The sequence below is a fragment of the Papio anubis genome, chromosome 6 (genome assembly GCF_008728515.1).
Source record: "Papio anubis isolate 15944 chromosome 6, Panubis1.0, whole genome shotgun sequence".
NCBI classification, from domain to species: Eukaryota; Metazoa; Chordata; class Mammalia; order Primates; family Cercopithecidae; genus Papio; species Papio anubis.
The window spans coordinates 133743839-133757978 of NC_044981.1; the positions used below are offsets into that span (position 1 = coordinate 133743839).

General features: G+C 38.3%; 1 protein-coding gene across 7 annotated transcripts in view; it reads right to left on the minus strand.

The window, feature by feature from the left end:
* LAMA2 (laminin subunit alpha 2) overlaps positions 1 to 14140 on the minus strand; it is a 618419-nt gene that overhangs the window by 448355 nt on the left and 155924 nt on the right. For all 7 annotated transcript variants that reach the window (XM_021936880.2, XM_021936881.2, XM_021936883.2 and 4 more), the window contains exons 2-3: positions 13404 to 13574; positions 3218 to 3330 (exon numbers count right to left, since the gene is read on the minus strand). In XM_021936880.2, coding sequence (XP_021792572.2) covers positions 3218 to 3330; positions 13404 to 13574 — 284 coding nt within the window. The remainder of the gene's footprint in view (positions 1 to 3217; positions 3331 to 13403; positions 13575 to 14140) is intronic.

Sequence of the window (14140 nt, forward strand, 5' to 3'; positions counted from 1 at the left end):
AGCATGATTAAATCACTTGCTCAAAATATGCTATGAGTAAATAGAATTGAGAAAAGTTAATAATCCCTTAGTAATACGTATCTAAGAACAATCTACTTATAAAATAAGTAGCTACTTTCTTCCAAACACATTGCTATTTTTTCTAGTGCTTATCTTGAATGTTAAAATGTAAAAAAAAAAAAAAGCCCATTGTAATCTATGGTGATTTAATCAAATAAATGCAATAGTTTCTGTTATGTTTCAGATACTAATTTATAAAAATGTGTCACAGAGGAGCCAAGCATTTATCAACAACAATACTGGCACTTGTTGAAATTTATGCACCTCAAAATAAGAAGAAAAGCTAATAAATGGTCAAGCCTCTTGCTGAATCAATGACAAACAAACATTTAGTGATATTTACCTATTCATTATAACTTTACTGCCCTTTACTCCCAGTTGGATAATAGTTCATCTTATCTTGAATAACCTATTAATCCTTCATGCTGTAGGTAGAAAAGACAGAAGCTTTGCCATTTTAGAGGCACACTAGAATATACTAGAAAATGAGAGTTCCAGTCCCCTGCTTTATAACCAAACAGGTTGTTGGCTATATTATCCCATAGAAGCCAGGAGAAGATAGTGCAATATTTCTTGAACCTGAACTATATTTGGAGCACTTGAAAATATATAATAAAAATTATCCTGAGCTCCCTAGGATTATGTCTTCAGATTCCCCTTAGAAAAGACTAGTATACTTTGGGTCTGGATCCAGACTATTCATGTTGTCCCAGCTCTGCCCATAATAAGCTTTAGAAAGAAGGCCAAGTCACTGAACTTTTCTAAAGCACAGTGTTCTTCAACTATGCAATAGGAATATTAATATTAGCTGGCTTATTCAGGATTATTGTGTGGAGTTACATAATAAGAATGTCCACATTTTCTCTGTTGCCAATGCAGTACAATATACCATCCGTAGCTGAATAAGTATTATAAACATGTCTCACAGCTTGTTATGCCAAAGCCTGGGGCCAAATGAGAAGTCTGAAGCTCTTTCTTGTCTGAGAAGCTCCATCACGAAACTTGATTACAAAAACTGTTTAACTTTTCACATCATTAAATAACTGACTAAATTAAAATCTTGAGTCAAGTAGAAATAAGGGTTTATTACATTTTATAGATCATTTGAATTCCCCTTCTTTTACACACACAGTAGGTTGATTTTCAGGAAATAGAAAGCTGGAATAAATAAGGATATGGATGGACACCATCCTAGAATATGGGAGAATTTGAACACATATCCTCTGTACCAGTTCCACTTGGTGAATGTCAGACTTTGGAGTCCAGTAGACCTGGGTTATATACAGATTTCTGGCACTTTGTTATGATGAATGAAGCATAAAATATGTCTTGCCATATTTACTCATCTTACCTCCATTAAACTAAATGGGAGGAAGAGAAAACAGAAAGACAAATCCACATAATTTTTAAGATACTGTATGGGAATGGATGAGTGAGTATGCAAAGCAAATTTAGGAAAATATCAATGACATCACTGAAAAATAGGCTTTCAGGTAAACTCTTTTACTTGCTGAATTGATAAAAATAGGCAAGTTAGATAGAAATGATTTAGTAAAAACTTGTGGTTCCACCATCCAGTTGTAAATTAGGAGGGGAAAAATGCTGCCATGTTTGATAACAGGTAAATAATATTGCTGTTGAGCTCAAAGAGTAGTATAAGTGATTTGTGCAAATTATATTAAAAATTGACTCCATTGTTCTATGTGCAATCTAAAAGAATAAATGGAAAGTAAACCAGAACAATAAAACATCATTATTTATTGATTGCCTGTCCCAGGAGATGACCTGAGTCAATGCACAGCAGACTCACTCTTGATTGGGAGACTAGACTTTCAATGATCACATGAAGGGGGAGAACTCCTGTGACCAATAAAGAATCAAGTTGTCTTTATCAGGAGTGGTATGCAGTCCATTTTAAGGCTAAGATCTCCAGGGGATTCATGCACAGGATTAATTTTCCTAAAGCATGATTGATCAGTGTGGTCGCTTACCTTGCCATTCTCTGATAGTGTTCTGAGACTTCCTGAGAAATATTATTAACTCAGGACTGACATTCAGCTGCTGTATACTAGTGAGGGTAGAAATAAGTCCATGCCAGTTGGTGATTTAAGCTGCAGCACTGAGCCCCTGCTGCCACCAGATCCTCATATCCCGAAGAGTCCCATATGGGTGGAAGGCAGGTCTACCGTGTAACCCGCCAGTTTGTTTGCTCCAGCCAGCTTTTTTGTGGCTCTTGAATATATGCAGCCCTCACCAAAATGAACCTAGACACTGGAGGAGGGAGACTGTACTCATGCTGGTGGCAAATGGCCTTCATTAGGAAAATGTCTTGTGCTGATCTAGCCCACTGGCTGGGGCTTCCCCACACACTGACAACTTATAAAAACCATGACCTTTACAGTGTATGGTGTCTGTCATTAACTATCCTGACCATCACCCCTGCACATTATTTAGGAATACAAATAGGATGGAATGTGGCATTTGTCCACTTTCCATCCTAATTGCAAGCCTAAATAATTTGAGGTGCTGGTGATTCCTGATTAATAACTTCAGCCTGACCTGAATATTGTGAAGAGAAGGAAGAAAGAAATTAAGCATAGAAGGCACCCAGGCCTATGCAAGACAAACTTGAACAACTTCCGGCATCAATTTTGTATAACTACAAGGCTTGTTACCTCATTTAGTCACCCAAGTTTAATTTGAAATCAACTGTCACAGCTTTCTCAACTCTCAGTAATGAGAGGCAATTTGCTCAAGAGCCTTGTTATCCAAGAACCTTCAAGTGCACACACCATCAGCACAGTGGGAGCACTGTATTATTTTAAAAGTTAAAAATGATACTATTATATTTTTGTTATGTAAAATTTTATTGATCCATATTTTCATCATTAAGTCCAGCTAGCTAAAACAGAGTCAGCTCCTAATTCAATTCTAAGCTCTTCACATGCTTCCATTTGAGTTGTGCTTTAGAATTAAATGCCAAATACCTTTAAATAACAATATGCCATATGAATAGGACCCTTTGTTCATCTTATCAAGAAAACAATAGAGAGTGAGAAGAAAAAGTATCCCTTCACTCACAAACCACTAACTGAATAAACAGCAAATGTAAAATGCAGTTTCAAAAGTGGAAATGACAAAAAAAGAGGAACTATACCTGCTGTAAATCCAGTGTAATTGTCACGTAATGGTATTCGATTCCATTCTTAATACTGGGACTCTGCCACCAAGTGTTCTTTCCATCAATAGCATTTGTAATCGGGTGTCTCTCTATTGAGTTAGCAGCATCATGTGAAAGGAGGAAGAAAAGATCATATAACTAATTTATAGCTTTTTCTTTAAAGTAAAAAAAAATAATAAAACTGTTAAGACAATCATCATGTGAATATCAAACATGAAAATAATACAAAAGGAGAGTAATTCAGATTTTCAACAGAATTTCTTCAATGACAGCTGTCTCATAGCACCATACAAGGTAGCAGGAAATGTTCAAATGCTTAGGCTGCATGGGAATGAACTGGTCAGCACTCTGGCCATCAACCAAAATGCGCAACTTTAAAGGTAACTACAGAAGTTAAGTGTAAAGATATAATATTAAAATCTAATTGACCTGCCAATCATTCAAAAAAGCAACAACTAACTCTTGAGACAGCTCTAGTATGCCATCAACTTTGTTAACAGAAACATAAAATCCTGACTTGTGGTTGAAAGATACTTGAACACTTGCCCTTCTGACACATTCATTATTATCAAGACTTGAGGAGTCCAATATGTATCTGGTTTTAATATAAAACGCTGTTAAATTCATTCTATGAGATATTGAGGCTCAGAAACCAATACCCGAAAATATAGCATCCTGGTATGCTGATTATTTTAAATTAAAGGCCCTTGGAGACCAGCAAATGCCGAAATAAGTTTTACTCTGATACTCCTTTATCTACTTACAGTCTGATCTTACCAAGAAGAAAAGTTTCCTCTGGCCCTTTTGCTAAGTTTTCATTAATTTAACTCATTTCACATGAAGAGGGACTGAAGTTTGTCAACACACCTGAACAAACTTTTGTAACAAACCACTGTCTGCTCTGTGGGCCCAACAGACTTTGTCCCAGGCAGTTGTATGTTCTTGAATTCCCCTACAAATCATTTGCTATTTGCCAAATTGCCATATTTTCCCCGTCTCCCCTCCCTTGTGAAGAAGGGTATATCTACGTCTATGCCCCCATGGGGTTATTGGGTACTCATCCTCCTGTGATTATTCCCATGCTATGCATTTTAAAACACACTTTGTATGCCTTTCACCTACCAAGCTAACTTTTTTCAGTTGATTTTTCAGCAAACCTTCAGAGGGCAAAAGGGAAGTTCTCCCTTGGCCCTTACAGAAGCTTTTTACAGCCAGTCTTTAACTTGCCAATTTTCTACTGCTATTTAATAATATGAACGATAACTCAAACCTCCCATCTGGCATTTGTCTATCGCCATCATCACTAACTCTAGTGGAGGAATCTTCACAATAATGGCAAGGAAGGAGACAATGGCATATGAAACTCCATCCTACCAAAAAACCACAGATCTTCCCTTACTTTCACTCCAGACATATGAGAACAGGACCAATTGTGAAAATCAAAAGGGATATTAGAAAAAGAAAATAGCCCCGTCTCTATTAAGAAATACAAAAAACTAGCCGGGCGAGGTGGCGGGCGCCTGTAGTCCCAGCTACTCGGGAGGCTGAGGCAGGAGAATGGCGTGAACCCGGGAGGCGGAGCTTGCAGTGAGCTGAGATCCGCCACTGCACTCCAGCCTGGGCGACAGAGCGAGACTCCGTCTCAAAAAAAGGAAAGAAAAGAAAAGAAAAGAAAAGAAAGAAAAAGAAAATAGGAGGCGTGGCAACCCCACAGACCTGTGATCTTTGCTGTAGCTCCCTTCCTTCTTAAAACCCTCAAAGCTCAGTTTCTCATCTCCTCCCGTTTTAGCTCCCATGTCTCACAACAGCAGCCACTACTCCTGGGTTGCCAAGCACTCATTGCATTTTGGTTCCTAGTCGTTGGTTCTTGTCTAAAATCTTTGCTTCTCATTTTCCAAGTAATATAAGGTCTTTTTCTTTCTCCCTCTCTAAACAGGCCTTGCTCACGTGTGGATGAAGATGGCAGGAGTGGAGGTTGTTGGTGATCCTGTTTCTATTCCCAAGGCTACAGTAAGGGCACTTAAGTTCCTCACATCTCACTGGAAAGTCAGCACATTTGCCCATAGAAATGTAAACAAAGTGGAGGTGAGCTTCCCTGTGCTCCTGTGTTTATTATAGATTAAGGATGCTTTGGGGTGTCAGTCTTGAGAATTTCATAAAACTAATTATCTGGGAAGATGTTTCAAATGAGTGGCTTATGAATGACCTTTTAGATTAGAACACAATCCTTTTTAAATTGGAAGGAATACCTCACATAATGAACAAATCACATCGCTATGAGGAACAAACATGGACTCTCAATTTTCCTACCAAATATTGCAATCTAGCCATGTATTCTAATAATAATGGTGATGAAAGAGAGGGGGACCATGAGGTGCTGGCACACGGGTAGCTAGATATTCCTCCTGGCTCCACCACTTAGTACATAATTGACCACAGAAAAATCACTTCAACACTATGTGTCATCTCTGATCTAGGAATAACAAAATTCAGCTCACAGCAGTGGTTTCCAGACTCATAATTTTCAGGAAAAAAAAAATGTGAAGTTAAAAATAAATGTGTGACAGATTTGTGAAATTGATATAGGAGTTCTAGCTTTTAGTTTTTCCAAGTAATAATAACCTCCAATATACTTCTATCATTTAATAAAGCATCATTGTTATGTCATGAAACAAAGGGCATTTAAAAACCATCAACAGTTTTTAAAAACCATAAGATCAAAATGTAGGACAATTATTTAAATTGTATCCTTTCTATTTTTATGAAAAATGTGGAAAGTTGTTCTCATTTTCTTACTTTGCCATGGACCAGTGAAAACATCTTGGATGTGAACCCTTTATTCACAGAATTACGGATGAACAGTATAACTATGAACATTCTAACCATTATTATGCATATACATAAAATAAATGATATATCTGTTCAAAATGTACACTGTTCTAAATCTTAATAAGAGACAAGTTGCACTTGGTAAAACATTTGAAAAAACAATAAAAATAAAGCAAAACTGAGTCCTCAATGCAATAGGAATCTGATAGAAAGTAAAATCATTTTTAAAAGAAAAATTTTATTAAAAGCTGAATATTGGCCAGGTGCAGTGCCTCACGCCTGTAATCCCAGCACTTTGGGAGGCTGAGGTGGGCAGGTCACCTGAGGTCAGGAGTTCAAGACCAGCCTGGTCAACACAGTGAAATCCCATCTTTAAGAAAAAAAAAAATTAGCACAGGCGTGGTGGCAGGCACCTCTATTCCCAGCTACTTGGGAGGCTGAAACAGGAAAATCACTTGAACCCGGGAGGTAGAGATTGTAGTGAGCCGAGATCACGCCATTGCACTCCAGCCTGGGTGACAGAGTGAGACTCCACTTAAAAATAAAAAAACTAAATATTCACTAAATTTGGCATTTTCAGATTTGTGAAGATTTGTATTATATATTAGTTTATAACTGATATATAATAAACTGCCATAATATTTACTGAAAACATACAGGCTATGTTTTGAGCTATTTATGGTATGATAGTCCTATTCCAGATATGGATATTCATATTGCAAATCTTAATATGACTGTACAGGACAGGGCAAAAATATTCCACTGTTATTGGTAAATTTTTAAATTCAACTTAACAGCTGGCTGGACTTTGTTTTCCACTAAATCATCATGTTAGCAGTCCACAGAGATGAGGCTTCCTGTCTCATTAATGAAAAGCAAAATTTCTGAATATATTTAAATGTTAGCATTAGTTAAATTGTTCTTTTGAAGCTAGGGAAGATGTCAGGTCTCTATGATGACAGCAAATACCAGAAGCATAACTAAATACCAAACAAATGACCCTGGTGACATAAGGGGGTGCTGAAATTGGCATATTGGGAATCCAAGCCATAAATGAAATATTGTTGGCACTGCCTCTGAAGAAAAATAAATATCACAGAAAACATTTCCCAAACATCCGCCTAAATCTTTTTTACAGATTGTGGGTTTAATACGTGATAGAAAAACACACATGTACAACCCCATTTCTAAATCAAATTCATGGCTCTTAGGTAATTGTGAGAGAAGTTGTCTAATTGGAAATTTTGATATCTGCCACCTCAGGTCAAATTGATAAGAGAATTAGTCACAAAAAGGAGGACTGGGAGATGAATCAACAATTAACCATAATCCCTATTATGAAAGTTTAATCATAATTAATTTGCAAATACTGATGAATTGTTGGCATAGTTCCCTTATTTAAAAGGAGATAGAAATGTATAACATCCTCAACAAGGATAAATATGCAAGTCAATCCAAGGGCTAACTGCATCTGAAAACTGGATAGGGAATCATTGATGAGGTAAACCTTTCAAACTGCTAGTTTTTAATTGGGAAGCAAACTCTATTAACAGTCAGAAAGTTCAAGGTTCGTTTTCTTTGCAGGGTAATTCACTGCAGACCTTCCATATTTATTCTCAGAGTTCACTGAATTTGTGGAATTTTATCACCTGTTGATCCAACTTTTACTAACATATATTCATGCAGTTGATTGCTAGATTTTTATTCTTGTGGGGTTTTATTCTTTCTAAATTTCTAGTACTAAAGCATAATCTGGAAATGTGGAATGAATCTGGTCATTTAAAAATAATCATGCAGGTCGGGCATGGTGGCTCACGCCTGTAATCCCAGTACTTTGGGAGGCCAAGGCAGGCAGATCACGTGAGGTCGGGAATTCAAGACCAGCCTGGCCAACATGGTGAAACCCCATCTCTACTAAAAATACAAAAAAATTAGCCAGATGCGGTGGCACATGCCTGTAGTCCCAGCTACTCAGGAGGCTGAGGCTTGAGAATCACTTGAACCTAGGAGGCGGAGGTTGCAGTGAGCTGAGATCACACCACTGTACTCTGGCCTGGGCAACAGAGTGAGACTCTATCTCAAATAATAATAATAATAATAATAATAATAATAATAAACAATAATAATGTAAAGTAAATCCAGACTGTGACGGGTTTAAAAAACACTACAGGTAAATAAAAATGGGAAAATACAAATCATAACTTATATACATCTTGCTTTACTGAAATCATTTATTCATTTTTGGTTTCAGTGTGAAAACATGGATAGTATTGGCTGAATATATATATCTTCCATGAGATAAAAGATACTCTGAATGTAGAACTTTCAAGAGGGTGAGAGACAGAATAGCTCTTGGACTCAATTTGACAAATGCATCTCATCCATTTTTCCAACCAAGAATAAAAATAATTGAGTAGAGAACCCAATTATTTTCTACCCCAATCTTTGTATCATTCCTCCATCCCATTTTTATGATTGGATACATTTTCTTATTTCTTGCCTTTCTGGTGTAAATATTATATACACATATGTATATATTATTATATATACATAATATTTATACTTATATATGTACATATACTATTTATATAAATTTATTTAATATAATTATATAAGTATATTATATAACATATCATATATTTCATGTCGAATTAAATATTTAATAAATACATAAGTATATTTATATACCTGCATACATATACACACACTTATGGTTTTACATATTTTATCTCTCTAATCCTCCCTGTCTGCACAGCCCATCCTAGACACACATCTACACACTCGCACCTCCTCCCCACAACTCCGTTCATGCCCCTGGGCTTTCTCACATTCTCCACGAAATTTTCAAGGCCACCAGTCCCTGAACCAATGGTGGTTTCCCTCCATCAGACTTTACGTCTTGCCTAATGAACCTGAAACTAATAATCCATCAATTCATTTACTTTCTGGCCTTTTCTTCAATTTTCTTGCCATCTTCTCCTTCCATTCTACTTTCCCTGTATTGCTCCAAGAGTATCAGTCCACACGTTCGATTCTTTATCCATATGGAATTGCCACTTTATTCCGATTATGGCTCAGTGATCTCCTCCTATTCCCCTGAGAGGCTCATAATCTAAATGTTTGCTTCTTTCCTCAGCAGGTAACCCAGATTTACATCTTAATGAAGAAATCAAGATCATCAAATAAGAAATTTCTCCCAATACTTTCTGCTGTGTGCTGCTATTCATTCTTCCTTCTTTCTGATTTGGTGAGGTAAAAGTATGTATCTTACAATATAAGGTTTTTGACCATTCTTAAGGACCCATATGTTTTTACTTCTAGAGAGACATCATCCCCACCACTACTTGGTCTTCAACTTCCCTGCCCTTCCTCCTAAGCATCTAAACCAGCTCAAATGTCTGTTATCTTTGAAAACCTTTGCAACTCCACAACCTCCTCTGTCTTTCATTCTCTTTCACATCAAGGATACTTGAGAGAATATTTCTATATTCCTCTCTTCTTCATCATTCATTTATTACCTCTTAGGCGTGCCTCTTGCCACCATAGATCTGCTGAGTACTTTAGAAAGGTGATCAATGGATGACCATGTTGTCAAAAGCAAGGGAAACCTATTTCATGCTTTTCTTACTCAATTATCTTGGAAGCATTTAAAACTGTTACTTTTTCTTCCTGAAAATTCTTTCCTTCATCACATACCTAATGCCTCATTTTCCTGATTTTTTTCCTTGAAATCTGTTTCCCTTTATTGCCTTCCTTGACTCCATTTACCTGAACTCCCTTGGCTTTTACATAAAAGCAAAGGGCTCTGACATAGGTCCTTTCCTCTGACATTCTATACAAGAGCTAGCAAACACATGGGTATACAATGATACTCCCCACTCCTACACCCATACCATAACAACTTACATCCCAGAACTTCACCAGAGTCGGCCGGGCACAGTGGCTCATGCCTGTAATCCCAGCACTTTGGGAGGCCGAGGCAGGTGGATCAACTGAGGTCCGGAGTTCGGGACCAGCCTAACCAACATGGAGAAACCTCATCTCTACTAAAAATACAAAATTAGCCGGGCATGGTGGTGCATGCCTTGTAATCCCAGCTTCTGAGGAGGCTGAGGCAGGAGAATCTCTTGAACCCGGGAGCCGGAGGTTGCGGTGAGCCGAGGTCGTGCCATTGCACTCCAGCCTGGGCAACAAGAGCAAAACTCCATCTCAAAATAAAACAAAACCAAAAAAAAAAGGAAATGAATCAGAATCATTAATAGGAAAGATTTCTGGTGGTTGCCTTCTTTGGTGTCTTAACATGTTTTCTAATATTCTGTGATATATATGACCACTAATTTTAATCACATCTCAATTGCTCAAATATAGTAATGTTTTCTGCATTCCTAAATTATATAATGAGAGAACTATGCATGCCTCTCTTTAACCAGCTCCAAGAAAAAAGGCACAATGCCTTTCATTTTTCTTTTTGGGATAAAATGTAAATTGTGAGAAAGCTCATATTGTTTTGTAATTAAAAAAAAAAGAGCAATGAAACTACTTTGTGTGATACTCCTGTAGATATATATCTTTTGAGATCTGAGTCTCGCTTCTGGTCACCTGCTGAGTGGTGGTCGAAGCTCACTGCAGTAAGTCTACTTCCGGCTTCACGCCATTCGCCTCAGCCTCCAGGAGAAGCACTACAGGCGCTCACCACCTCGCCTCGCTGGTTTTGATGAGATCGTCTTGTCACCCAGGCTGAGGCATCGATCCGCTCACTGCAAGCTCCTCCTCCCCGGTTTACGCATTCTCCCGCCTCGCTTCGTAGCTGGGGACTACAGGCGCCTTCACCTCGCCCGCTGTTGTATTTTAGCAGAGACGGGTTTCACCGCAGCCAGGATGGCCTCGATCTCCTGATCTCGTGATCCGCCTCTCGGCTTTGTATTTTTAGTAGAGACGGGTTTCACCGCGGTTAGCCATACAGGATGGTCTCAATCTCCTGACCTCATGATCCGTCCGTCTCGGCCTCCCAAAGTGCTAGGATTACAGGCTTGAGCCACCGCGCCCGGCCGGTAGATATATATCATTATAAGTTTGTCCAAACCCATAAAATGTAGAACACCAAGAGTAAACCCTAATGCAGTCTATGAACTTGGTGATGCTGTTGTCAATGTAGGTTCATGGACTGTAACAAATGTAGCACTCTGGAGGGGGACATTGGTAATGAAGAAGTCCACACATGTGTTGGGGCGGGGGATATATAGGGAATTTCTGTACTTTTAATTTTGATGTGAATCTCTAACTGCTCTAAAAATAAGGTCTATGAAAAAAGACAGAGAAGAGGCCGGGTGCGGTGGCTCACGCCTGTAATCCTAGCACTTTGGGATGCTGAGGTGGGCAGATCACGAGGTCAGGAGATCGAGACCATCCTGGCTAACACGGTGAAACCCTGTCTTTACTAAAAATGCCAAAAAAAAAAAAAAAAATTAGCCAGGTGTGATGGTGGGCGCCTGTAGTCCAAGCGGCGGGGAGGCCGGAGGCAGGAGAAGGGCGGGAACCCGGGGGGGGGAGCTTGCAAGAGGCCGAGGTAGTACCACACCCACCCCACCGGGGGAGAAAGGGGGAGCCCCCGCCTAAAAAAAAAAAAAAAAAAAGAAGAAGAAATACTGAGCAAATTTTAAAATAATATAACTGTGAAGCTTTACTCACATCATAGTTCACCTCACTTGGCATTAAGTATTCACTTTATTAACCTCCTTTCTCTCTCTCTCTTTCTAAAAAAAAATATATATATATCTACCTTTTTATATATTATATATAAAATAATATTAACAAAAAATATATCTATTGGGATGCTGAGGTGGGTGGATCACTTGAGGTCAGGAGTTTAAGACCAGCCTGGCCAACATGGCAAAACCCCATCTCTACTTAAAATACAAAAAAATAGCCAGGCATGGTGTCACGTGCCTGTAATCCCAGCTACTCAGGAGGCTGAGGCAGGAGAATCGCTTGAACCCAGGAGGTGGCGGTTGCAGTGACCTGAGATCGCACCACTGCACTCCAGCCTGGGTCACAGAGTGAGACTCTGCCTCAAAAACAAAATAATATATCTGTTTATTAAAAATAATATAAATAAAAATAATATAAATAAGATACATATTTACTTTTATGTAGATTACATATAAGTATATAGCCACCTTCTATGTTATTTTATGCATATTATATTTATATATACACACACACACACACACACACACACACAGAGAGAGAGGTAAGGGAGGAGAAGAGAAGAAGGCATGTCCGAAAGATAGATACAGATAGAGATATATAGATATAAAGATCTCTTAACCAGGAATCTTTAGATGACCTTAGCATCTACATGGAGCATTCATGTTCCTTTATCACCAGATTTACTTTTGTTTTGCCTCTATTTCCCCTCTAGGTCCTCTGAATCAGGGGTTATGTGTAATTTAACATTATGCTCCAATACAATGCATTGCTAATAGGAGGCGTTCAAAGGCCTGTTGAATAAATACATCAATAAGTCTGAGGTATCACTGTGGTTCATAAAGGCTGGAAAGAGGGCTTCGCATGGTGCTTCTCCCTAAATCACCTCTCCTGTGATGTTAAATGCCTTCATAATCCGGCTCCAGCCTTCTGCTCTAGTCTCATCTCTACCCTCTGCCCTTTGGCACTTTCAGTTCTAGTCTACTACTTGTAGCTCCCTGAGTAACTAGGATTTTCTGTCTAATTCTGATTTCTCTTCCTGGCATGACTTCTCCTCTTCCCCTCCCTCACCTCTTTACCTTTTTATCTCATACCCTTGTTTATCTCATGTCCTTGGTTATCAGCTTGGATATCACTCCTTCTAGCAAGCCTTTACTTACACCAAGACTGACTTTGTGGCCATCCTCTTTATTCTGCAGTACCCCGTGCTCATTCTTTCCTTTGTACTTACCACACTATATATCAGTAGCTCAAAGACCATACCCTACCTTATTCCTCCTGAATCTCAGGTATAATACCTGGCACATAGGTTACCAATGAATGACGATAGCCTGAGTTAATAACCACGTCCTCAGAAACCACTCTGGTATCTGGAGTTAGTAAACCCAATGACTGCCCCAGGCCTTCAGCTGGCGAATCATCTCCAATCACCGTACTTAGTACATAGAAGGAAGTCTGATAATGTTTGCTGAATGACAGAGAGGGGCCAGGAAGAAGCTCTTAGTGGAAAAAAGAATTCTAGGAATTCTTAGGATTACAAACCCTTGAATTTAATGCAACTTGGCCTCAACATCTCACAATTATAGATCCTACCCACTGCCACACAAATACACACTAAAATACACACGGTTTGGATTGCTGCTGTTTTGATTGCAGATTCGACACTGCGGATTCCTCACAGGCTGCCCAGGGACATGTTCCACCAATTTGCAGTACATTTCAGGTCCCTTTTCTCCACATGTTGCATTGGTTGTGATAAGAGCATTAGACGCAAGATTCAGGACAGCAGGGAATAAACCTGAAAAAGACGGACAAATGAAGGTGTGTAGACCAGAAACAAAGTTATGATTTTGATGCATTTTAAAAGCAATTGAGATAAAATATTTTTCAGAGCATTAAAGTAACTCAACATGAGATAATTAATGATAAATACCTGACAATTCAGTATACTACATAAATACTATGTGTTATCAAAAGAATATTATTTTTCTTTCTGGGTCTTAAGTATGGATTTTAAGGCTCTTTTTAATTTTTCATCTCTATTATTTAGCTAGAAAGAAGGTCCTGTCTCTAGGACACATTCTAAAAAACAAATCTTCTGTTGAAGTTATTGGTAAAAGATCTCACTAAATCTTCCATCTTCCATTTCATATATTTTATATCTAGTATTAAGACATAATTGCATGCTAATGTTTCTTCACAACTATGCAAATATTTTTTTATGGTCATTTCATGCTCCAATTATCCTTTGGTGTAAATAATTATTAAAACTTCTTTATCCCCCAGACTAGAGAAGATAGAGAATGTTTATTTTGGAAAACCATTTTTTACTGCTTTCCATGCTATCCAGCAATATTATAAAGC